The following is a 25,713-nucleotide window of genomic DNA, read 5'->3' as shown; positions in this document are numbered from 1 at the left end:
CTAGTTCTAGTTTTTCCTACAAGTCGAAACATCCTCTCCACATCCACTCTATCCAGGCCTGGCAATATCCTGTAAGTTTCATTAAGATCCCCCTCATCCTTCTAAACTCCAACAAGTACAGACCCAGAGTCCTCAACTGTTATTCATACGACATATTGAAGTAATAGAAATAAATATCAATGGGGGCAGGATGGGGTGTTGTATAACTGGCAGTTGATTCATTTCAGACATGGGCAAATGCATCTGAGAGTTGAGCAGCATAAAAGATGACTCCAGAGCCCTGTGAACACTGAGCCCACAGTCCTGAATTTTAGCAGTACTTTACAGTGGACGGGTGTCCTTGGGTTTAGCAGCGCTCCAAAACCAGGACCGGATTTTGGCCACCAAGATAGGCAAGTTCGAGCTGGAAAATTTCCCAACTCACTGGACCCACCTTGATAATAAGAATGCTGATATGTGTGGCTTTTGCTTCAAAGAGTTGGGTATGGATTGGAGTGAGGCCTACCTTCCCCAGAAGCAGAGTGAGGTCAAGGCTGGCTGGTTAAAAAATTCAGACTTGGTTCTCTGGGATTTTGATCCAACTGTTGCAGAAACACACAGGCCCTCAAACCCTCACTCTTCATGATCCGAGACCACTAGCCGCCCCACACCACGCCCCCCCATTCATTTCTCATGGCCCCTCATATCCTCTATATCACCTCTATCACCACTCTCATAGTATTCACTATGGATAGATCTCAAGAGCCATGTGAAGATCATGTTTCAAAAATCTAACACACCTCTCACTCTTACCCACTTGGTAGTGAAACAACACCCAAACATCAAACCCATTCAAAGCTTTAAAATCTCCTCAAGTGGTTAATCTGTTATGAAAACACACACCAATTCACTTGCTACATCAAAGACAGTTAATCATTTAATAGCCTCTTTAAACTGTCAATCAAACTCTGAGCTCAGAAATCTCCTGCTGAGATGGGGTACTCCTACTAATAGCTATAGTTTGTGTTTTTTAAGTTTAAAGAGCAGGACATTAAAAAAAACTTCAGATCATGACAGTAATGCAGACTTTGTCCACTCCTCAAGAACATTTAGATCTACCCCATCAATTTGTGACTCCCATACTGCATATTAATATTTTGCAAAAGTCAAAATGGTGTCTGTTTCAACTTAGCCTTAAATTCAAATATCCCTGCTGAATTTTGGTTTCCCTCCTGTGTGAATAACGGCCCACCCCCATTGGATCTATTGGAAATTGGGGCAAGACTAATGCATCTTGGTCGCGCCGTCATTTAAAAAACTTTAATTTAAAGGATCTTTGAGTCTTGGCAACTCTGTGAAAATCTGTCCCGTTGTGTTTACCAGAACTGTAAGTGGAGTGTGGAATGGGATTTGGCACTGTCGGGAATGATTTTGCTGCATTTAGCGGCAAAGAGGCGGGTTTCAATAAAGGCTGTGTCCAAGGTGAGGTTTTATAGTCTTGGAGCACTGCAGAGGTCTTAGGAAGCAGTTGATTGTCATTTTAACACCAATATGTTAGTCAAAAAATGTTACTTTCTGCTAGGTGTTTCATAAGATCATAAGACATAGGAGCAAAATTAGGCCATTCAGCCCACTGAGTCTACTCCGCCATTCAATCATGGCCGATTTGTTTCTTATCCTCATTTTCCTGCCTTCTCCCCATAACCCCTGGTTCCCTTATTGATCAGGAACCTTGGTCTTAAAGACACTCAGTGATTTGGCCTCCACAGCCTTCTGCAGTTAGATATCTAATTTGATAAATGTTTCTATAGACAACACTCGACTCTCTGGTGTGCAACTTTGTCCTTGGAAACCCTAACTGCGAAAATCCTTCAAAATTGATCTTGCACCATTTTTAAATCATTAAAAGAAGAAACTGATACTCAATAAGAAATGAAAAACCTTTTAAACTTAAACAAAGTAAATTTGCTGCAAACAATCATTCCTGTCAAACACTAAGGGCCGGATCTTCGTTCCCAAGGTGGGTAGCTTGAGTCAGGAAATTCCCCAACTCGCACCAGGCTCAGTAAAAAGTCACCCGAATCGTGCAATTTTCTCACCTGCTGGCATGGCTGCAGGCTGGAGTCGGACCCGCTTACCCTGGAAGCAGTGAGTCAGCGTTCATGGAGGTGGGCGAGTGCCCGGAGTTAGCTGGCTAACAGGCCTGCCTGGTTTTCTGGGACTTGGCCGTGATTGTTTCAGAAACTGTTAGACCCTATAGCCCTTACCCCTCACATCCCCTCCACACACCCTTCCATCCCACGCGCCTCATACCCTCCATGCCAAATCATGCCCCTCGCTATGGCTATGGCCGCAGTGTGGCTCTTCATATTTTCTCAGTGACAGCTGCAGCCTGTTTTTTTTAGTTTACAGAGCAGGAGATATTAGAAAAAACTTCAGGTCATAACACAAACAGATCTTAACTGCCCTTCAAGAGCATTTGCATCTCCTCTGATGTGTTAAGCGAGTTGGTTCAACGTTGACTGCAACTGGATGCAGTGAAACTAGAAACAGGCTTCTGACACAGGAGATGGTCCAATACTGTTTTATTGAACTTGCTGATTGCTGTACATAATCTGCTGTGGGTTGACACTCTATTAATCTAACTGATAACCTCCTACTGGCTTGACCAGACTAGCTCTCTACCACATGGTGAAAGTGCTCACTGGCTTGTGCACTCTTACTATCTCAGTAGCTGTGTCCTGTGAGAGAGCGAGAGTCTTAATGCCCTGTGGGCTTTCTAGTAGTGGTGTCCTGTCTGGTGATTGGTTGTTCTGTGTCTTGTGTGTTCATTGGTTATCCTGTGTGTCAATCACTGCCTGTCTGCATCTCATTATATACATGAGTGGATATTATGACATCTACCCTTTTTAAAATAAATTTTGGAACGCGGCGGTATATACATGCATGACTATGTACAAGTGGTGAATGAATGGACATATGTACATGGGAAGGTGTCTATCGTGCAGATACAGAGCAAACTGAACAAAATTTACAAGATTTAAGTCTATAGATTCAGTCTTTGTGGCGGGCGATGAATTCTTGTCGATCGCCTCAGAGGTGGAGGGGGGGACGCCGGCACCTGGACAGGCGGGACTGTTGCCATTTCGGTGGACAGGCGGGATCGCTGCCAGATCGGTGGCCACGTGGGGCGAGATGTCCTGAGGCGGCATGATGACATGCGGAGAAGTGCGGTCAGGTGGTGGGCAGGGAACTTTGCGCAGTGCCCTCCTGTTGCGCCGTAGAATGGAGCCATCAGCCATTTGAACAATGAAAGACCTGGGGGCAGCCTGCCTGACGGCAATAGCTGGGGCTGACCAACCTCCCTCAGGCAACTGGACGCGAACAACATCTTCAGGAGCCAGCACAGGCAGATCCGTGGCATGAGCATCATACGTGATCTTCTGCTGGTCCCTGGATCGCTGCACTTTCTGCAGCACCATGAGGTGGTCAAGATCTGGAACATGGATGGCTGGAACAGTCGTCCTCAGGTTGCGGTTCATGAACAGCTGCGCCAGAGACAAACCAGTTGACAGAGGGGTTGCCCTGTATGCCAACAGCGCCATGTTGAAATCTGAGGCTGAGTCTGCAGCCTTGCACAGCAACCGCTTGACAATATGGACCTCTTTTTCGGCCTTCCCGTTTGATTGCGGGTAATGGGGACTGGATGTGATAAGCCTGAAGTGGTAGGATCGTGCAAAGTCGGACCACTCTTGGCTGAAGAAACAGGGACCGCTGTCACTCATTACTGTGAGTGGTATCCCGTGCCTGGCAAACATCTCTTTGCAGGCTTTGATGACTGACTTGGACGTGAGGTCTGACAGTTTCACCACTTCCGGGTAGCTGGAGAAGTAGTCGACCAAGAGCACGTAATCACGCCCATTTGCGTGAAAGAGGTCTATCCCCACCTTGGACCACGGAGAAGTCACAATCCCGTGCTGTTGCAGTGTCTCCTTGGGCTGAGCTGGTTGAAATTTCTGGCATGTTCTGCAGTTGAGGACCGTGTTAGCAATGTCCTGGCTGATGCCAGGCCAGTAAACTGCCTGCCGAGCTCTGCGTCGACATTTCCCGACCCCAAGGTGACCCTCATGGATCTGTCTGAGCACCATGGTTTGCATGCTTTGGGGAATGACAATTCTATCTAGTTTAAGAAGGATCCCCTCAACAACTGTTAACTCATCCTTAACGTTGAAGAACTGGGGGCACTGCCCCTTTTGCCAGCCATGGGCGAGGTGTTGCATCACACGCTGCAGTAGAGGTTCTTTGGCAGTTTCTTCGCGCATCTGGACAACTCGTTGATCAGTGGCTGGGAGGTTGCTGGCACACAACTACACCTGTGCCTCAATGTCTCGAATGAAGTCGCCCTGTTCACACGGCGTGGTGATGGATCGGGATAGGGCATCCGCGATGATCAGCTCCTTACCCGGTGTGTAGATGAGTTTGAAGTGATATCGGCGGAGACGAAAAAGAATTCACTGCAGCCGAGGTGTCATGTCATTTAAATCCTTCTGGATTATGTGGACTAAAGGCCTGTGGTCTGTTTCCACCGTGAACTTTTGGTCATGAAACTTGACTATTCCTGTCAGGAGACCCAAGCATTCCTTTTCGATCTGGGCATACCGTTGTTCGGTCGGAGTCATGGCCCTGGATGCATATGCCACTGGAGCCCAGGACGAGGAATCATCTCTCTGGAGGAGCACCGCCCCAATACCATCCTGGCTTGAGTCTGTGGATATCTGGTATCCTTGGTTGGGTCAAAGAACACCAGTACTGGGGCTGTGATGAGCTTCGCCTTCAGCTCAAGCCACTCCGCTTGATGTGCGGGAAGCCACTGGAACACTGTCGACTTTTTAACGAGATGCCAGAGGGCCGTGGTGTGGGATGCCATGTTGGGAATGAATTTTCCGAGAAAATTTACCATCCCGAGGAAACGGAGGACCGCCTTTTTGTCCTCTGGGGTCTTCATGGCATTGGTTGGCAGCACCTTATCAGCGTCAGGTTGCACACCCGGCTGTGAAATGTGGTCACCCAGAAACTTGATAGCGAACCGACCAAATGAGCATTTGGCCCTGTTGAGCTGGAGGCCATTTTCATGAATCCTCTGGAAGACCTGTTTGAGGGGAGCGATGTGATCCTCGGGCGTCGTGGACCAGGTGATCAAGTCATCCACATAGACTCGCACCCCCTCGATGCCCTCCATCATTTGCTCCATTATGCTATGAAATACTTCGGAAGCTGAGATGATACCAAAAGGCATGCGGTTGTAGCAATACCTGCTGAACAGAGTTTTAAACGTGCACAGCTTCCGACTGGACTCGTCCAGCTGTATCTGCCAGAAATCGCGGGAGGCGCCCAGCTTGGTAAAGAATTTGGCGTGAGCCATCTCACAGGTTAATTCTTCACGCTTCGGGATCGGGTAGTGCTCTCGCATTATGTTGCAATTCAGGTCTTTGGGATCGATGCAAATGCGGAGTTCACCAGAGGGATCCTTGACGCAGACCATGGAGCTGACCCAGTCTGTTGGTTCCATGATCTTTGAGATGATGCCCTGGTCTTGGAGCTCTCGTAGCTACATTTTAAGATGATTCTTGAGGGGAGCCGGCACCCGGCGTGGTGCATGGATGACTGGGGTGGCATTCGGCTTGAGCAATATCTTGTAGCGATATGGGAGCGTGCCCATCACATCAAACACATTGTGGTATTGCAGGAAAATGTTGTCTATCTCAGCCTGGAAATTCGCATTGGACGAGGCAGTCGCCGGTGTCGAGGACATGGCATGGACTCGCTGGACCAGATTTAGGAGTTTGCATGCGCGAGCACCGAGCAGGGATGACTTGTCAGGCCGGACGATCTCGAATCCTAACATCGCCTTGATTGCCTTGTGAGAGACACCTAGCTGACACAACCCACTGGCAGCTATGGTATTACCAGTGTAGTCAAGGAGCTGGCAGGCTGGTGGAAGAATGCTAAGTTGGTCTCGGATGCTGTCGAGGTCCGACTGTGATATGAGGTTTGCAGACACGCAAGTGTCCAATTTAAATCGGATGCGAGACTGGTTGACCGTGATGACAGCACACCACTTGTCGTCAGGATCCACACTCAGGATTGAAAAGCGGTTTGCAGGCGCGGTGGAGACCAACTCGCGTGTGGTGATGATGCCCACCCGATATGGAGACTCAAGGCAGTCAGCATTGGGTCCGTTGGGCTGTCGGGATCAGAATCCTGCATGCCTTGTTGTATGCAGCGGACACGTCTGCGCTGCAGCTGGGATCGCTGGCTGTTGCTCGGTGGAGCAGACATGGAGAAGGCCGCGTAATGCCCAGGCTTTCCACACTGTAGACATCGCCTTCCTTTGGCTGGACATTGCCGCTTTAAATGGGCGGAGCCACAATTTGAACACGTCATGACGCTGATGTCAGCGCGTTCTGTGCGCCATCGCGCATGCACAGTGCGGTCGGCTGACGTTCGCAAATACACATTAGGGTCTTCGGCCTCATCGTCCACCCGGTCGTGGCGCGCATGTGTAGGGACCCGGGAAAAGCACGCGAAACGGCCACTCACCTGGATGCTCAGGCCTTGCATTTTTGCGATGGCCTGCACCCTTTATGCCTCGTGGGAGGCCAGTTTTGCAGTTTCTGCCGCCCTGATGCGGGAGTAACGATTTCTGGCATGCTCATGGACAACGCACGTTTCGATGGTGACGGAGAGGGTCAACTGTTTGATTTTGAGGAGCTGCTCCCGCAGGGAGTCGGACTGAACCCCGTAAACGATCTGATCCTGGATCATGGAATCAGCCGTCAGTCGAGTCATAATTACATGACTGCGCTATGATGCGGAGATGGGTCAAGAAGGACTGAAAAGGTTCATCCTTACCCTGAAGCCTCTGATGGAAGACTTACCGTTCAAAGCTCTCATTCATCTCAATTTCGCAGTGGCTGTCGAATTTCAGTAGAACTGTCTTGAACTTCGTCTTGTCTTCGCCATCGGCAAACGTGCGCGAGTTATAGATTTGGATGGCTTGATCCCCCACAGTCGACAGGAACAGCGTGAGCTTTCTGGCATCCGATGCTGCCTCAAGGTTGTAGGCCTCGATATACAGGAGGAACTTCTGTTTGAAGACTTTCCAATTGGCGCCGAGGTTGCCGGAGATCCGGAGTTGCGGAGGAGGCAGGATCTTTTCCATACCGCTGGATGGCTGCTTGCTGATCGTTGCAGATTCACTCGATGTAGGTTCATTAGAATTATTAGCTCCCTGGTACCATGATGTGTTAAATGAGTTGGTTCAATGTTGACTGCAACTGGATGCAGTGAAACTAGAAACAGGCTTCCGACACAGGAGATGGCCCAACACTGTTTTATTGAACTTGCTGATTGCTATACATAATCTGCTGTGGGTTGAAACTCTATTAATCTAACTGATAACCTCCTACTGGCTTGACCAGTCTAGCTCTCTACCACATGTAGATGGTGCTCACTGGCTTGTGCACGCTAACTATCTCAGTAGCTATGTCCTGTGAGAGAGCAAGAGTCTTAATGCCTTGTGGGCTTTATAGTGGTGGTGTCCTGTCTGGTGATTGGTTGTTCTGTGTCGTGTGTGTTCACTGATTATTCTGTGTGTCAATCACTGCCTGTCTGCATCTCATTATATAATGAGTGGATATCATGCCATCCTCCATCAATTTGTGACTCCCACACTGTGCAATAGGTTTCCTGCCCATGTGAATCAGACCCTGCCATTTTTCCCCTACTGGCAAAAAATATCTATTGGAAAAGGGTCTTACACATCCATATCCCAGCCGCCATTTTCAAAGGTACAGTTTACATGACTCCACAAAAGTTTGGCTCCAAGTATTTTTCAAGGAACAATAATTGCTCTAAATGGTATTTATGAAAATAACACAGGCCCTGTTTGTCGTGTACTTTAAGTGCCTATCAAACTCTTCCTCAAAGTTACAATGAACTTGTGTGAAACATTTACCTCATAAAGAGTTTAAAAAGTCCAAATTTTCTAGCAATCATTTTCAGTGACAAACAGAAAAATACGCAGATAAATTTGATGCGTGGAGTTGGACTTTGTGAATCAAACAAATGTATTCCGCAATATTCCCCTCTTTCCCTGTTTTCAGACAATCACATTCTGTGAATTGCAAACACCGTTCTAACAACTTTCCTTTTAAAAAGAATTCCCATATCAAAGGAGCAGGAATGCTCAGAACTTGGCTAAACACAGCCCATAAATCCACAGAGCTTATTCTACAATACTTCATCACTCTTTACTTCATTACCCATGTCTACTTTTTTATAAATAGTAACTCAGAAGAATAATTGGGCTGCTGGATAACAGCCTTGAACACATAAATAAATGATGATCTAGTAACAATAAGTAATTTGGCCATATGTTGAAATTCAAGGAAAGTGGACAAGCAATCTGAAACAAAATCCTTTAGCTGGTACACTTCCTAATATAACCTACGTTCCTGCCAATGGATTTCACACATAAGGATAATTTAATACTTGCACATACTTGGCTCAGTGAAGGACTTAACTAATTCCTCCATTGTTAACATCCAAGAAACTGCAAGATGACAATTTTGAAGAAAAATCCAGTTTCCTGTCTTCAGAGCTTCTTTAATCAGTTTTTCAGCGATGGGCCCTTGCCCTTGCCCCAAGGAAATGGATAATACCCTGCATTATGAAAGCAAGTAAGAGTGAATACGAGTTAGTCAGAAGGAATAACATTGATCTAGACAGGAATACAGTGAAAATTAGGATATGTTAAACTGACATCAGATAAAACATCAGTGATCCATGACATCATATCACGTGGTGAATGAACATTTTCTGATGTTCACCAACAATGAAACTGAACTGCCCCAAGTAGCTCTGTTTTTATGTGTCGGGAAGATGAATAAAGATTCATGGTGTCTGATGCAAGAAAATAACAAAGTACATCTGAACTTCTGAGCAAGTGAAAAACGCTGCCATTCCTGCTTCTATTGGTCCACAAGGAAATGGAGAACCATTTGACATATTTTTGTGGGACACTTCTTGCCCCTTTGCCGCTTGCCGCCAACTTCCACTGGCTGCGCTATCATGGATGTCAACAGTTAAAATTGTGCTGTGGTTCAAGTAATGCCATTAGACACTGACATTTAAATGGTAGCAAGACACTGACCTGTTTATACAGACCTGACACTGTCAAAAGTCTGCAGTTAACCTGCAATTAAAATAGCAGTGAGTGTGAGCATAGTGAGAAACCCCTGACTATTATTTTGACCACCTCTGCTGACAGTATTAAAATTGACCCTTCTGTATGTCCACCGCTTTTACAAAACTTACTTGTGTATGTCTACTTTTAGGAAATAGTAGGAATTTGCAACTCACTTACTCCGCCATGAGGGCTGTTAAGTAATGGGTATTGCAATTAGTTGTCTCATTTATGTTAAGTATCCATTAATTGACACTGATATGTAAAGCGGCTTCAGGTGGCCTCTGAGAGGTGATGTGTAGTTAGAGTTTTGTGCAAAGTCTGTTGGAATGAAATAAATGTGTGTTGGTGAAAAAGGAACAGAACTTTAGACTCTTCATATCTCAGCAACTAAAATGTCTAACAATTGGTAGCAGAGGATGGTTGCTGTGTAAATGTGAAGGGTTGAAAGATACAACTTTTCCAGGTCAAACGAAGGAGTGAGTGAGAAAAGAAAAAAAGGGATATATGGCTGAACGGAGGATAAAGATGGCTGGATATGACTATCCTCCCATATTTTCTGAAAGGGAATCGGAGAAGTGCAGTAGTTATGTGGACTAAGAGAAATTATTTGGGAAAGAGAAAACAGGGTATGGCATTGGCTCTTTCTCTACCATATGGCAGTAAAATCCGAAATAAAGTGCTTTCTGAGCTGGAATTGGAAGTGTTAGACTCAGAAGAAGGTCTGGAGGCTTTATTACATTATATGGATAAGATTTATAAGAAAGATGGCTTGTTAAGTGCATATGAAACATGGTCGGATTTTGATACGTTCCGGAAAATGGAGGATATCTCCATGGAAGACTGTATAATGGAATTTGGCAGACTATATAAAAGGTTGCAGAAACACAACCTGGAATTTCCACAGTCTGTGTTGGCCTTTAAATTACTTGACTGTGCTAGAGTGAGCAACATGGATAGGCTCCTGGTTTTTACAGGAGTTCAGTTTACTGATAAGGATACCTTATTCGAACAGATAACAAAGCTTTACAAAAGTTTCTGGGAAAACATTCGATTCCAATGGCTCTGATGACCCAAATAGGTCAGCCTGCAATAAAGCAGAATATGGAAGATACACTACTAACAGGATGGTGAAATTGTATGGCTACGAACAGGGCTCAAGACTATAGAAGGAGACCGAGACAAGGAAATTATGAAGACAGAAACCCAGTTAGAACCTACAATAAGAAGATGAACCCCAGAAATGCACGGGGCATGATAAATCGATGTTTTCGATGTGACTCTCAATACCATTATGCTTTCAACTGTCCAACTCGTTATGATAGAGTGTTTGAAGCGACACATGACATGGAAGAGTCAGAAGAGGAAAAAGATAGTGACCACAAAGAAGGCATTGTCCTATTGACAAGCAGTTTTACGCCAGTAATGAGGGTGTAGGTTGCAGAATCCTTCAACTGTGCTGTATTGGACAATGGCTGCACATCTACTGTGTGTTGAATTGACTGGTTAAAATGTTATCTGGACTCCTTGAATGCTGAAAATCGTAACAAGATTAAGGAATTTGAAAGTTCCACAAGTTTCAGGTTTGGGGATGATAATACTCTGAAGTCGCTGAAAAGAGTGGTGATCCCTTGCAATATTGCCAGAGTGAATCATTTCATTAGCACGGATGTTGTATCAAATGAAATACCTTTGCTTCTGAGCAGAACGTCGATGAAGAAAGCACACATGAAACTGGATGTGGAACAGGATAAGGCAACAGTTTTTGGAAAGATGGTGGATTTACAATTTACACAGTCGGGACACTATTGTATTCCATTACTGACAAATAATATTTCAAGTAGAGTAGTTAAGGATGTGTTAATGGCAGTTTAAAATGGGACTTTAGCTGATAAAAAAGCTTCTGGTATTAAAACTGCATAGGCAATTTGCACATCCGTCTCCTCGGAGGCTGAAAAATGTATTAAAGGATGCAGGGGTAAGGGATGACGATTATACTAAACTGATAGAACAGGTTAGTGGCCGCTGTGAAGTTTGTAGGAAGTACAGAAGGACACCAGCACAACCCTACCATTGGCCAGGGATTTTAACAACATTGTGGCCATGGACCTTAAGATCTAGGATAAAGCAAATAATATATTTATTTTGCATTTTGTAGATTTAGCAACAAGATTTAGTCAATCAACATTTGTACGAAGTAATGAAAAGAGAGCAATTCTGGGTCAAATCATGGAAAAATGGATAGGGACAGGAATGGGTCCACCGGCAAAATTCCTTACAGACAATGTGGGAGAATTTGCTAATGATGAGTTTAGGGATATGTGTGAAAACGTGAATATCAGTTATGAATACGGCTGCAGAAAGCCCATTTAGTAATGGTGTCTGTGAAAGAAATCATGCTGTCATCGATGACATGCTTCGGAAAATTTTGGCGGATCGACCAAATTGCAGGCTAAATTCAGCTTTAGCATGGGCGGTGCATGCAAAGAATTCATTGCAGATGGTTGGGGGCAATAGTCCTTATCAATTAGTGTTTGGTAGAAATCCTAAAATTCCGTCCATTTTGGATGACCAGCCTCCAGCTTGGGAGGGGACTACAGTTAGCTCTGGTTTTGCTGAACATTTAAATGCATTACATAGCAGTAGAAAAGCTTTTTTGGAAGCAGAAGTCTCTGAAAGAATTTGCAGAGCTTTATGACATAACGTACGGCCATCAGATGCCGTTTTTCAGCAAGGAGGTATGATATACTATATGAGAGACAATTCTAATGAATGGAAAGGCCCAGGGAAGATCATAGGCATAGATGGCAAAACAATTATTTTGCAACATGGTAATCAAACTGTTAGGGTACATTCATCAAGGATAATGGGTACAGATTACAAATTTTCAAATTTAGACAGAGCAGACAGACATGAGGAACCAGAGTCATCCGGTACGCATGTGTTACAGAACTGTGGACCATTTAACTGATATAGACAGGGTTTCTGTGGAGGAACACAACACTTCTGATGAATTAGAACAGGCCATTTTTCCGAAGGGACAACTGCCAAAAGTGGGTACAAAAGTGACATACTTGCCTGAAGGGTCTAGTCAATGGAAGGATGCAACTGTTATTAGTAGAGCAGGGAAGGCCACTGGAAAGTATAAACATTGGTTGAATGTACAGCATTCAGGGGAAGGAGTCAAAACAATGGATTTGGAAAACGAAGTTCAAAAATGGAGGGCACAGAAATTCAGTGCCAGTTCAGATTGTACATCAGATAGTGAACAGGTCCGCAGGAAAAGGTCAAGAACTATTGAAAGGACATCCCACAGCAGAAGGGAAAGATCAAGCAGTAGCAGTACAGAACGAGATACCAGGCGGGAGAGGGGACGTAGTTTATCAAGATCTCGGAACATGAGTAAGACTACGAATACTAATAGGAGTAGAAGCCCACATGCACGTGAGATTTTGGTGGCTTCAAATAAATTAGGTGAAAAAGTTATCAAAGATGCTAAACAGCAAGAATTGCACAGTTGAAGTCAATTTGGGGTATACACGGAAGTACCGGATAGGGGACAAAGAGCTCTATCCCACAGATGGATTTGCACGGAAAAGGTTTTTCCGGATGGAACTTATAAGGCAAAGGCTTGGCTTGTGGCCAGGGGATTTGAAGAAAACTTAGAAGATCAGGATTTAAGGGTAGATTCACCTACAGCAGGAAAGGTTATTTTAAAGATCTTCTTGGCTCTATTAGCCACAATGGCATGGGAATGCAAATCTATAGATATAAAAGCTGCCTTTTTGCAGGGGCATCAGCTCCAGAGAGACATTTTTCTCCATCCTCCTAAAGAAGCAGCTAACACAGAAGGGGTACTCTGGAAGTTGAACAAATGTGTATATGGATTAAATGATGCATCTAGAGTCTGGTATTTTTCGGTCAGGTCAGTTTTGTTAAAGTTAGGCTGTTGCCAGTTGAAAGCAGATCCTGCAATGTTTTACTGGCACTATAAAGGAAATCTTTCTGGCATCTTTATGATGCATGTCGATTACTTTTTGTGGGGTGGGACTAGTGATTTTGAAGCTATTGTAATCTCTGGTTTGAGGAAAGAGTTGGAAGTCAGGCTTCCGGTGCATTTAAATATATTGGACTGGAAATTGGACAGACTAAGTTAGGAGCAACTTTACGTCAGCAATCTTATTTGTAAAGCATCAACCCAATAGCAATTAGCCGTGGCCGAGTTTCACAAAAAGATGCAATGGTTTCAAAGATAGAAAAAGAGCAGCTGCGATGTTTAATTGGGCAACTGAAGTGGTTAGGTAGACAGACTAGATCGGACGTGAGTTTTGATGTCTTAAGAGTTGAGTACAAAAATGAATGATCCCAAAGTGGAAGACATAATAAGAGCAAATAAAGCGTTGGCCAAACTAAAAATGCAGGAGTGTGTTTTGAAGTTCCTGGTTTTAGGTGACCTTAGGCACTTGAAACTCATAGTTTATAGTGATGCCTCCTACGCAAATTTATGTGATGGGGTTTCAAGCACAGGAGGTTTTATAATTTTCCTTTTGGGGAACAACGGTAAATGTTGCCCGATTGTGTGGGAAACAAAGAAAATAAGGAGAGTGGTAAAAAGCACTTTGGCCGCTGAGACATTAAGCCTTGTAGTTTGTAGCCTTTGTAGGTGGATATGGCCTTTTATATACGTCAGATATTGACACAAATTTTGGGATTAAGGGATTTGGGTAATATACCTATTGACTGTCACATTGACAATAAATCCCTGTGGGAAAATATGCACTCTACAAAAGGTGTCAATGAAAAGAGGTTACGGATAGGCATCGCAAATTTGAAGCAGATGTTGGACAGAGGGGAAATAACAAAAATTAAATGGGTCGACAGTAGCTATCAACTGTCAGACTGTTTTACGAAAAGAGGGGCGAGTTCACAGAAACTTTTGGATATTGTTAATGAAGGGCGCTTGTTTCTGTGACAGTTTTTTTTTTCTTTCTCGTACAAACAACAAAAAAAACCTGGAAAAAAAGGAGGGGGGGAATCATGTGTGTGTTTGAGTTTCTTGAAATTTTGTCTTCACCTAATTATTTTTTTTCTCCAAGGAAGGGGAGACTGTTAAGTAATGGGTTAAGAGACATTGCAATTAGTTGTCCCATTTATGTTAAGTATCCATTAATTGACACTGATATGTAAAGGGACTTCAGGTGGCCTCTGAGAGGTGATGTGTAGTTAGAGTTCTGTGCAAAGTCTGTTGGAATGAAATAAATGTGTGTTGGTGAAAAAGGAACAGAACTTTAGACTCTTCATATCACAGCAACTAAAACGTCTAACAAGGGCCACCACTTTGACCGTTTAAAGCCAGCCCAAAAACATAGCTTGCTCTTGAAGCACAGAGTGCATCCCACAGCTGCTACGTTGGTTTACCATGTCAATGTTTTGGGCCGACATGAATTGGAACCTAGAGACAAGGCGTGCAGTGGTGAAATGTGATGTAAGGCATGCTGGAAAAGTTCCTTAAATGAAATAGAAGTCTACACTTCCTGGGACTGATTTGGTGCTACATCTCACAGGAAGAGTACTGCGACCACATTATCCTGTAGAAGCCACTAAATCTTTCTGGCTGATCACATTCTCACACAATCACATTGGCAACCATGCAGGTCTGAAGTGGTGATAGGTCAATGAGGTTGAACACCTCACGATGTGGAAATCTGGAAACCAAAAGCCCCTGAAAATAAGAACATTTTTGGCTAAAATATGGGCTAATGTCTACGCAGGAGACAGAAGGAGAGATCGCTGGGTTTTAGGAGACAATGCCAGACAGATCAAGGGAATTCTTGTTGCAACAGCATGCCAGAATATGCCAGGGATGTACTTCAGAGGCGATATAAGGCTCTGGTCAGACCCCATTTGGAGTATTGTGAGCAGTTTTGGGCCCCGTATCGAAGGAAGGATGTGCTGGCCTTCGAAAGGGTCCAGAAGAGGTTGACAAGAATGATCGCTGGAATGAAGAGCTTGTCATATGAGGAACAGTTGAGGACTCTGAGTCTGTTCTCGTTGGAGTTTAGAAGGATGAGGGGGGATCTTATTGAAACTTACAGGATACTGCGAGGCCTGGATATAGTGGACGTGGAGAGGATGTTTCCACTTGTAGGAAAAACTTAGAAGCAGAGGACAGAATCTCAGACTAAAGGGGCAATCCTTTAAAACAGAAATGAGGAGGAATTTCTTCAGCCAGAGGGTGGTGAATCTATGGAACCCTTTGCCGCAGAAGGCTGTGGAGGCCAACTCACTGAGTGTCTTTAAGACAGAGATAGATAAGTTCTTGATTAATAAAGGGGTCAGGGGTTATGGGGAGAAGGCAGCAGAATGGGGATGAGAAAAATATCAGCCTTGGTTGAATGGCGGAGCAGACTCGATGGACCGAGTAGACTAATGCTGCTTCTATGTCTTATGGTCTTACGGTCCAAAACACGGCCAGAGGTATGAGTGCCTCGGCGCCTCATGCAAAGCTCTCTTTCACTAATCCTTCAAACTGGACCACCATGATTGCGACCCACAATTATTCTAAATCATTTCCTTTACCAGCAAGTGTTGGTTAGTTGTAGAAAAAGGGTGTGGTAAACACCACTAGTAACACATTGCATGTATTATGGTACTGCCCATGTATTGCAGGTACCATGGTAAATCCCAGCCTGCTGGCTCCGCCATATAAAAGTATGTGCTTTCCTGCACTGCTCCCATTCTGGTTCCAGCTGCAGGAGGCACAACATCTTGTGCAATAAGGCCTCGATTGTTTCACCATTCTCGTTTTGTGGTAATTGACGGTACAACAAAGGGCATTTGTAATACCTCAGCCAAGTGAACATGGAGCTCACCTTTCAATGTAGTCCTTTTCTTTTGCAAATCTTAGGAAGGCTCCCATAGGATCTGAACCAGTACTTAATATGAAGATGAGGGGAACGTTATTTGACATATCCTGATAAAGTGTAGCTAGATCCACAGGAGGGTTCTCCACAAACTCCTTCCCAAGAGTTTCAATGACAAAATCTGTGATTGCAAAGACTACCTGGAAATAGAGAGAAAAAAATCGAATTATCAAAATGTCTTACAATCTATTTCTTGCCTTTGTGAAATGTTTTCCGACTTTGCCGACTTTTGAAACAATGGGGTAGAAATTGCTCTGAGTAGGTTTTCATGGGATGGCAGGGAGATTTTCGAGCAGGTTGCAGCTATGAATGGAAGAGTGCGGCAATGTAAGGAATATTGCCCCCCCCCCCCCCCCCCCCCACCCCCCGGACAATGAAATGAAATGAAAATTGCTTATTGTCACAAGTTGGCTTCAAATGAAGCTACTGTGAAAAGCCCCTAGTCGCCACATCCCGGAGCCAGTTCGGGGAGGCTGGTATGGGAATTGAACCAGCGCTGCTGGCCTTGTTCTGCTTTACAAGCCAGCTGTTTAGCCCACTGTGCAAAACCAGCCCCTTGTAACGGAGTTGTCTCATTACTTTAGATTTGCACCAACTGTTGCTCCAGCATCGTGAGTAGTGAATAGAGTATGTTAAATATGAAGAAATCTGAGCACTCACTGTTTCACCCAGAAGGGGAGATGCCAGCCCTCCACAGTGGGAAGGAAAGAGGTGAAAGGTCAGGTGTTGAAACAACGACTTACAAACTTAGATTGGGTGATAGCTTTGTTGAATAGCCCTGCTCAATTTTCCCTAAGGCTAACCCTAAGCCTCCAGTCAAGTGCAACTTTAATTCTCCATCAAACCCACACTCTAATTACTCAGCATCCCGCACTGTGCCAATGATGCTCAATACAAGCTCAAGCAAAAGCTTTCTTCAAGGCACTTTATGGTCTTCCAGCTGTAACAATGAGTTTAATCACATTAGATCTTAATCACTGCTCCAATTACCTCTGTAACCATTTAAAGGTAAAATCGCCATAGTTCCAAATGATCATAGGTGGCTTTCCCCTTTAATAATTTCTAATCTTCATTATATTATGGAGCTTCCCTTTCATTTTTTTCACCCACCTCCTATCCCTTTTCCCTACCTCTGTATTTGCTTAAAATGTGTTCATCACCAACATCTTCCACTCCTGATGAAAGGTCATCGGCTTAAAATGTAGGCCGGACTTTTACCGGCATATTAGCGAAGGGTTGGTCACCAAACCAAAAATAGAAGCTGATTGCTCCCATGAAGCTGGTGGCCTCCCCACAGAGATGGCTCACTGCCATCAGCAAAATCCCAAATTTAATAGCCCCTCCATTGAGCGGGCTGCTGATTTGCCATGGCACCAAGCTGTCCCAACACTGCTCTCTGCAATTTTACTGCAACCTGCACCCCCACTCCCTCACCCCCCACCCCCACCCGACATTAGCCCAGCACTACCTGGAAGCTGGTAAAATTTTAACCAGCAATTTACTGGATCACAACTAAACATTGTTCAGGTATACCTTTGGTTAAACAACCAGATGAAATTAATAACGTACCTTTTCTTCCATAAAACTTTTAATTAAAATGAGTTTCTGAAACAAGCTCAACCTCTCATCCCAGTGGCCTGTGATAACATATGCCTGGTCTTCAGCTTCAGTGTCTGGTGGCTTTGGTGAATATGGTGGCAAATCTGTCAAATATCCTTCATACGATGGTGGGTTGATGCCAAGGTCAAGACGTCCTGAAAGAATGGTTGAGAAAGATTATCAAAATTTCTGGCCCCACGCCTTGATCAGGAACTCTTCATAGGATTTACAGTGCCGAAGGAGGCCATTCGGCCCATCGAGTCTGCACCGGCTCTAGGAAAGAGCACCCTATCCAAGCCCACACCTCCACCCTACCCCCATAACCCAGCAACCCGACCCAACACTAAGGGAAATTTTTGGACACTACGGGCAATTTAGCATGGCCAATCCACCTAACCTGCACATCTTTGGACTGTGGGAGAAAACCGGAGCACCCGGAGGAAACCCACGCACACACGGGGAGTACGTGCAGACTCCGCACAGACAGTGACCCAAGCCGGGAATCGAACTTGGGACCCTGGAGCTGTGAAGCAATTGTGCTAACCACTATGCTGCCGTGCTGCTTCAGTTACCTTCACCTGCTAACAAAACTACCAAGCTTCTGTGCTATGAAAGCTCCAGATTGCTTCTCAATCTCCCACCTCTGAATTAGGATGGCCTGATGAATAGGCAGTTCAAAATTCAAGTCATTGAAAACAAAACGAACAATATGTTTAAAACAGCGACAGTAAAGGCATAGTTTACTGTCAAAACCAGATGCACAATGGCATTAAATCCTGGAACTTTCCAGCACCGCAGCCCCAGGCAATGGTTAAGCAACTTGGCACCTCCAGAGAGTCACAACAGTTTCCGGCAGATGAGCACATGGGGGAGGGTAATGAGACCTTGAATGGAAGAAATGCCATCAAATGTTGGATGATGTACTCCTTGAATGAGCCAACAGGATCCACACTCTGCAAGGTGTGATGCAGCTTCAGTTTATGACAAGTGACTGAAAGCACCATGACAGACAGTCTGACACATGACATCAGAGTTTAAGTTCCGAACTTAAAGTGGAGGTTAGATTCAGGATCTCTGATGAGAGTCGACAATTGATGTTGGGGGAAGTGTTGAGAAAATGCGGGAAATAAAAATTAATGCATTTGAGATTTACCTAATTTGATCTTTATGTGAGTTGCAGCGATTTCCTCTGAAATGCCCTTGAAGCATGGCAAATGGTCTTCAAGGTTACAGCATGTATCCCACATTGTAATTCTCAACCAACTGATTGGAGGTTTTGGAGGACGTTCCTGTGTGAAGGAAAAACTAGAAGTCAGCATCATATCTGCCATTTCAATTAAACAGCCCATCGCTGAGAATTAGTTTTGCGTGTTAGAGAGAAAAGACATTGAAAATCCTAAGGTACAGTATTTGCCATCTACTTTCCCGCTTTCCCTCCTCCTTATCTGGAGGTGGGGGCTATGTCTGTCTTTCATTCTATGGGCCAGACAACAGCTATCTTGTCTAAATGGCCACAGGTGAATCTAGACTATGTCAGTAAGTTACTTAATCTAAAGAGGAGAATGGACATTGCAGTTATGGTATATAATACTATCTGTAGCGGCAGCACGGTGGCACAGTGGATAGCACTGCTGCCTCACGGCGTTGAGGTCCCAGGTTCGATCCCGGCCCTGGGTCACTGTCCGTGTGGAGTTTGCACATTCTCCCCGTGTTTGCGTGGGTTTTGTTCCCACAACCCAAAAGATGAGCAGGGTGGGTGGATTGGCCACGCTAAATTGACCCTTAATTGTAAAAAATGAATTGGGTACTCTAAATTTATAAAGAAAAAATAATACTATCTGTAGCTACATGATTTAGCAAATTGTTTGGAAGAGTTTAGTTGAAATTGAATGGTACTTAATGTTAGTAGAAATAACAGGATGGTTGAGTTTTCATAAAAGATTATTCCCTTTCAATGGTCTCCCATTAGTTTTCTTTAGGGAGCTTTATCCTTTATGACCTACAAAAGGTGCCTTCTCTATTTTGTGTCCTTGGGGAGATGAGGATTAGCAAGATTGGCAGTGGCTCTACTTGCAGTCACTTGATCATTGGATTTAACATCTACTTCCTGCAAAAACTTCAAACCTCCTTCAAAACGATGGGTATAATTTGTGAGAAAATTAATTATATGAAGCTCCTAGATTCAATAACGTCAAGGTACCTGGTATAGTGAATGCACAAAACTATCGGAATTGAATTATATATTAGTACATGAATAGAAAGCAATTGCAAGCTATCTTAAGCCTGAGGGAAACAAAAGTCATTTCAGGCACACCCAAATCAACTACTGCATCAGTAAAATGAAACAGATAGATCGCTCTCGGCTATGAGCAATAGGCATTGAACCAGGACATGACAAAGGCACAAAGTGCCCCGCTGACCTTTTAAAGTCCTCCTCATCAACATCGGGAGACCTCTGCAAAAATTGGAAGAGCTGTCTCACAAACTAGTCAATGCAATCATACTCACAGAATGATACCTATTAGCCAACACCCTAAATCCTCCAGCAGCATTCTGAGGTATGCCATAAATCAGCAGGACAGACTCGCTAAAGGGTCAGCTTTCAATGTTAGACAATTGGAAGGAAGTGGCTCATGGAGTCCTGAACACTGACTTTGCTCCCTCCCTCCCCCCATGTAAGTCCAAGGGTTTCAGGTCAATTACAGATAAGGAACTATCCTATTGATCACCACCTACCTCCTTCCCTCCGCTGATGAATCGGCGTTCCACCTCTTTGATTAGCAAGGGCAAGGTATGGACTTCAAACAGGGTCTTTAACACTAAAGGTGCAGCTCCAAAATACAACCATTGACTCAACTGGCTGAATCTTAAATCCCAAATGACACAACTGCCAGAAAAGCTTTGCGATAAGTGTTGAGTTAACCAACACAAAGGGACAACCATCTTGACCTCATCCACACTAATCAAACTGCCGCAGATTTGTCTTGCCATGACAGTAATGACAGCAAGTATTACCATCATGTCCTTATGGAGACCGAGTCCCCGTGTTCACCAGGAGTACCCCTCCATTGTGTCATGTGCTACTGCCACCAAGCTAAGTGGGATAGATTAAGAACAGAGCTTACTGCTGAAAACTTGGCAGCCATGAGGCACTGCAAGCTGTAAGCAGCGGAACTGTATTCCACCACAATCTGTGACCCCCATGTCCTATTGCCATCAAGCCAATGTCAAATCTGATTCAGCGAAGAAATAGAAGAGGATTCCAAAAGCAATAGTAGGCAAGCCTGAAAATGAGCACCAACATGAAGTTCTATCAAGGGGGCGTTGCATTTAAACAGCTTCACAGCACTTGACTTCAGTCATTCCAGGAGAATGGCAGCAAAGAAGGCAGCTCCCCACTTCGTGTCCTCCTCCATCTGTCGGATGCCGTGGAGGAGGGAAGGGCACAAATCTACCCGGAGGATAGCAGGAGACCCTCCAGCGAGGTCACAAACCCAGGTGGGAGACGGTAGCCGCGCTAAGTGCCAGCATTCGCCACAAGAGGATGGGGTTGCAATGCCGCAAAATGATTAATGATCTCCTTCGTACTGCCAGGGTAAGTACTTCCTGTCTCTCCCCACTCCCCCTTTCAGTCACCCCTTCCCATGCTACTTGGATCCAACATACTGCCACTTAGCAGGTCACCACCACCACCCGATCTTCCACAAGAGTCGCCTATCCCCTGATACACCCCTCCTCACAACTCATCCCTGCTCACACACAGTGCCCACACATGCCAGGTATCATCGCCATCTGACCGGGCAGGCGGCCTGTTCACATCACCCCCATTTGTCTTCCCGAAGGATAAGCTCGCTCCAACAACTGTGAGTGAGCAAAGACAGGCGGTGGCATGTTGGAGCGGCGGATCCTGACTCCTTTTGAGGAGCGAGCCCTGGAGCTCACAGTGGAGGAGAAGGGGTCTGGTTGTGCAGAGGGCGAGGTTGGCCTGACAGAGAAAAGTTAGGAGCCTCTGTAGACGATGCACGGTGCCTTGTGAATGACAAAGCTGATGGATACATTCTGAAGGGTAACCGGCCATCCTCTTTGTTCCCTTCAGACTGAAATTGCTCCCTCACACACTCTGTGTGTTAAAGTGGTATTGCTTTGAGCAGCCGTTCATCTCTTTCCGCTACCCACTTGTCGCTAACAACTCTTGTTCCCTCACTTGCCAGGTCCCATCAGGAGTATAGGGCCCAGATATAGGAGAGGAAGGGCAGAACAGCTCTCCAGAGCATGCACCATCACACGACTTTACCCTTGCAGGCACCTGCTGCTATATACGAATTCTGCGCAGTTTAGAGGTTTACTTAAATAGTGTAAAAGTGATTTAATTGTTACACTTGCTGCTGAAGTGCATGTGAAGCACCTTAATGGAGTGGTGCAGAGAAAGCAAGGGGCTCAGGATATCTGTTGGTGCCAGAAAGGTCATTTGGGTGTGGACTTTGAGATCAAAGGCATCGAGAGTGCAATGCACTGTTGATCAGTATGGCAGGGGTCCACAGGACAGCCAATGGATCCCTGCTGAGACTCACATCATTTTCAATTTTGGTACAGTTGGAAAACTGGCGATTGTGGATTAACCTGAATTGCCAGATTTGGCCCACACTTAAAACAGAAAGCGATCCTAAGTCTTTCCACGCACGGATCTGGTTGCTGCATCTAAAACCGAGGGTAGTTTTTCTGCAAACAGGATGCCTTTGCACCCTTTGTGCTTTTATGCTGTCTCATCCAATCCTTCCATAACCATAATGTACCACGTCACTGTATCTGTATTTCAATCTTTTGTGTGTGCTTCAAAATCTTGCCCATCATTGACGACAGCTGCAGTCCGAAGTTGAATATCCATTTATGACTTTACCCCATGTAAAATGTTCATGGTTTGCCTTAAATCAGATTGTCTTTGAAATTCCCATCCCATTAAACTTTGTAAATCCATTTGTGCAGAGTTAGGAATACTCAGGGAACATGGACAACATTTCAGTACCTGTACCCACGTCTAATTTCTTGCTAGAATTAGTAAAAATAATAAAATTCTCAGCATCAAATGGAAACCTTATTAAATATTAATAACAAAATTACTGCACTGTAATAACTGGTCATATGTCAAAAGGTTTAAATACTTAAGATAATGCTTTGACCGAACATTTGCCTTCGCCAACATTCCAAATTACACGATCTGCTTTGTATTTGGATCCATGAAGCTGAAACATACCTGATCCAAGACTACAGCCCCCCTGAGGAAGAAATTCCATTCAGCATCTGAGATTTCTTCATTCTGCCGCAGAATCTCAGTACAGAGCAAGAAACTGTAAACAAGTTTGTGTTGTTCGAAGAGACCTCGGGAAACATTGGTGTATACAGCAAATAGCGTCGTATTTAACAGAATTTTCAGACGCTTCTGCAGATTATAAGTCTTGTCAGATGTTTCAATGGTTTGATTAAAGAGCTATCAAAAGAAAAATTGAGCACTGAATAATGATTCCTTAACAATTGTGCATATTTCACATTTCTTTCAAAGCAGATACCATTTAACGTTAAAGAGTGAGGCTTAAAAAATGGGTGACAAACACATCTACACTGTAACCTCTCAAGTCCAGAATGCTTAAGACCAAGTCATTTCTGGATATTGGAATTTTCTGGTTTATAGAGTGATGTTAGAATACCCAACCTCAAGTGCGTGAACTGGAATACACCGTAATATAGATAAGTACCTGAAACATGGGACAGTGCTGAAACAATATAAAGCATTAATAAAAATCGTTTTACTTATCCAAATATCTTCCATGTTCCCGCTCACAAAGTACTGGACTAAAATTATTCCGGGATAATTTCTGGACAATGGTAATTCCAAATAGTAGATTTCTCGACTGGAGAGGTCACAGTGTAATTTGTGCATGTTACGTATTAAAAATGTCAAACCTGTTTGAAGTATTTTAAAGAAAATTGGTACATTGGGTCTATTTCAGACAAACTAGCAACAACAAAGTACATAACGGATCCACGAGTAGCCACAGGGCGATATTTCTCACGAGCAGAATTAATTTTCTGTTCTGTGGCCTCAGCTTCTTCTAACCGGACTTTGATAGCACCCGAGGTAACCTGTATGAAAGCAAAATTAAATGAATATCCTGGAATAATAATGCACAATAATTTAAATTATATTGCTATTTCCTTTGGAGTCCCTGATACTGTAAAAGGAAGGGATAATTTTCCGAGTCCACACGGCTCGTGATCTAATTAGTCATCATCTAACTGAATCATAGAGAAAGCTATTCCTAATGCTTCTATATTCCTGTGGGGCACCCACCTGCCAGCAGTACATATCAGAAAATTAGCCTGTAGTTTTCAGACTAATAAAATGAATGCTGTTATCAATTTAACAGTTTCTGATATAAGCTTCCAGTGGGTGTAGGTCCCCACTAGCAGGACAAATTCATAAGTTTCCTTCTAATTGCCAGATCATCATAATATCTAAGATCAAAGCTGCCTTATGACTTCCCTGATTACTCTTCCCCCAACTTGCACCAATACTTCTAAATATATTGGCCTCGGATTCTGCCTCTGTCCCTTTGATTATTAATTTCTTGGCATATTTTGGTGGGTACAGATGCAAAGCAAAACATCCACTCGTTGGGAAGAAGCAATATGTCCATGCTTCATGATAAAATAGCCTTGTATATATGGTCCTTCTAGCGCATTAAGGGGGATTTTCTTCTGCCTCTGACAGTGCCATGACAGAGAAAAAGTGTCAGTGACTAATTTCATCAGGTCTCTGCCCCAGAATTTCCCATGAGACAAAATGGAGCCTGTCTATCCAGTACAAATGTTTTTAAGTGGTAGAAGGTTGCATTCCAAGGGTCCTGTCACTTTTTATTTTCAATTGTCCATTGAGTGTTGCAGTACAGAAGCCCCTCAAAGAAGCTTGTCTACCATAGAATCATACTGATCGAGGGTCAGCATAAATCCTAGGAGCAGGACAATGAAACAAAGGTAAATATTCTGACCATCAACCCAAAACGTTAATTCTGTCACTCTTGCCACAGAGGCTCCCAGACCTGCTGAGTAATTCAAGAACTTCCTATTCGTATTTCAGATTGGCAGCATCTCTGATATTTTGCTTTTGTATTGATCTTTATTGTTAGCCACCATCCACACCCACAACCCTGCCAGGGTGATTTAAGCCACAGCTCAAGGTCTTTAAATTGTTTAGGTGCAAGGTCCAAGGAAGGACTGTTCTGCATCTGGAGTTTATTAAATTATATTTGGGGTGAATGGTGGAGAGCTGTTTTTTTCCTAGCTGCTGTCATCCTGACCTAATTCCATTTCAAGCCAAGTCTCCTTGCACTCTATCTCCTTTGACATGAAGTAATCGACAAAGAGAGCAATGAGGAGGTTGAGTCTATTCCTTGATCAGCTGATCAGCCCTATGACACTCAAAACTCTCATTTCCTTTGGTACAGATCAACAGTGGAAAACCATGATTTTCGGGAAGGGGAATCACTTAATAATAGGGAATCCTTAAGATCACAGACGCGTGCACAAGGTGAAGCAAGTCATATTCTCACTGTGAGCACAAATCACTGGAATGTGGAGGTATCGGCATAACTGAGATCCAGGGAGTCAATATTTTTGGGAAGTGCCCCAGTTTTTTCTTTCACTTTTATGAGAATTCTTGGACATTTTTCATCAGCTAACAAAACATACCGTATATGTCAAATTACCTTCGACTGTTGAAGAGTATTTATTAATTCTTCATTATCCAAAATGTTGCCTTCTGAAGTAAAAAGCAGCTTCAAGATTCGATCTTCAATGGCTTTCAGTTGATTTTTGTCTGCATTGATTTGAACAATCAACTGATTTCTTTGTTCCTCAAGTTCAGGTTTCTCAATTCTCACAACATCACTGTAAAGGATCACACCGTCACAA

The 25,713-nt window shown here is 44.1% G+C and overlaps 1 protein-coding gene across 1 annotated transcript in view; it reads right to left on the bottom strand.

The window, feature by feature from the left end:
- dnah6 (dynein, axonemal, heavy chain 6) overlaps positions 1-25,713 on the bottom strand; it is a 522,203-nt gene that overhangs the window by 123,334 nt on the left and 373,156 nt on the right. The window contains exons 59-65 of the mRNA XM_072517256.1: positions 25,509-25,689; positions 23,707-23,886; positions 23,000-23,233; positions 18,902-19,037; positions 17,719-17,903; positions 16,099-16,289; positions 8,543-8,703 (exon numbers count right to left, since the gene is read on the bottom strand). Of these exons, the coding sequence (XP_072373357.1) occupies positions 8,543-8,703; positions 16,099-16,289; positions 17,719-17,903; positions 18,902-19,037; positions 23,000-23,233; positions 23,707-23,886; positions 25,509-25,689 (1,268 nt within the window). The remainder of the gene's footprint in view (positions 1-8,542; positions 8,704-16,098; positions 16,290-17,718; positions 17,904-18,901; positions 19,038-22,999; positions 23,234-23,706; positions 23,887-25,508; positions 25,690-25,713) is intronic.

Source organism: Scyliorhinus torazame, chromosome 9 (genome assembly GCF_047496885.1).
Source record: "Scyliorhinus torazame isolate Kashiwa2021f chromosome 9, sScyTor2.1, whole genome shotgun sequence".
NCBI classification, from domain to species: domain Eukaryota; kingdom Metazoa; phylum Chordata; class Chondrichthyes; order Carcharhiniformes; family Scyliorhinidae; genus Scyliorhinus; species Scyliorhinus torazame.
This window is presented reverse-complemented; position numbering and strand designations above follow the sequence as displayed.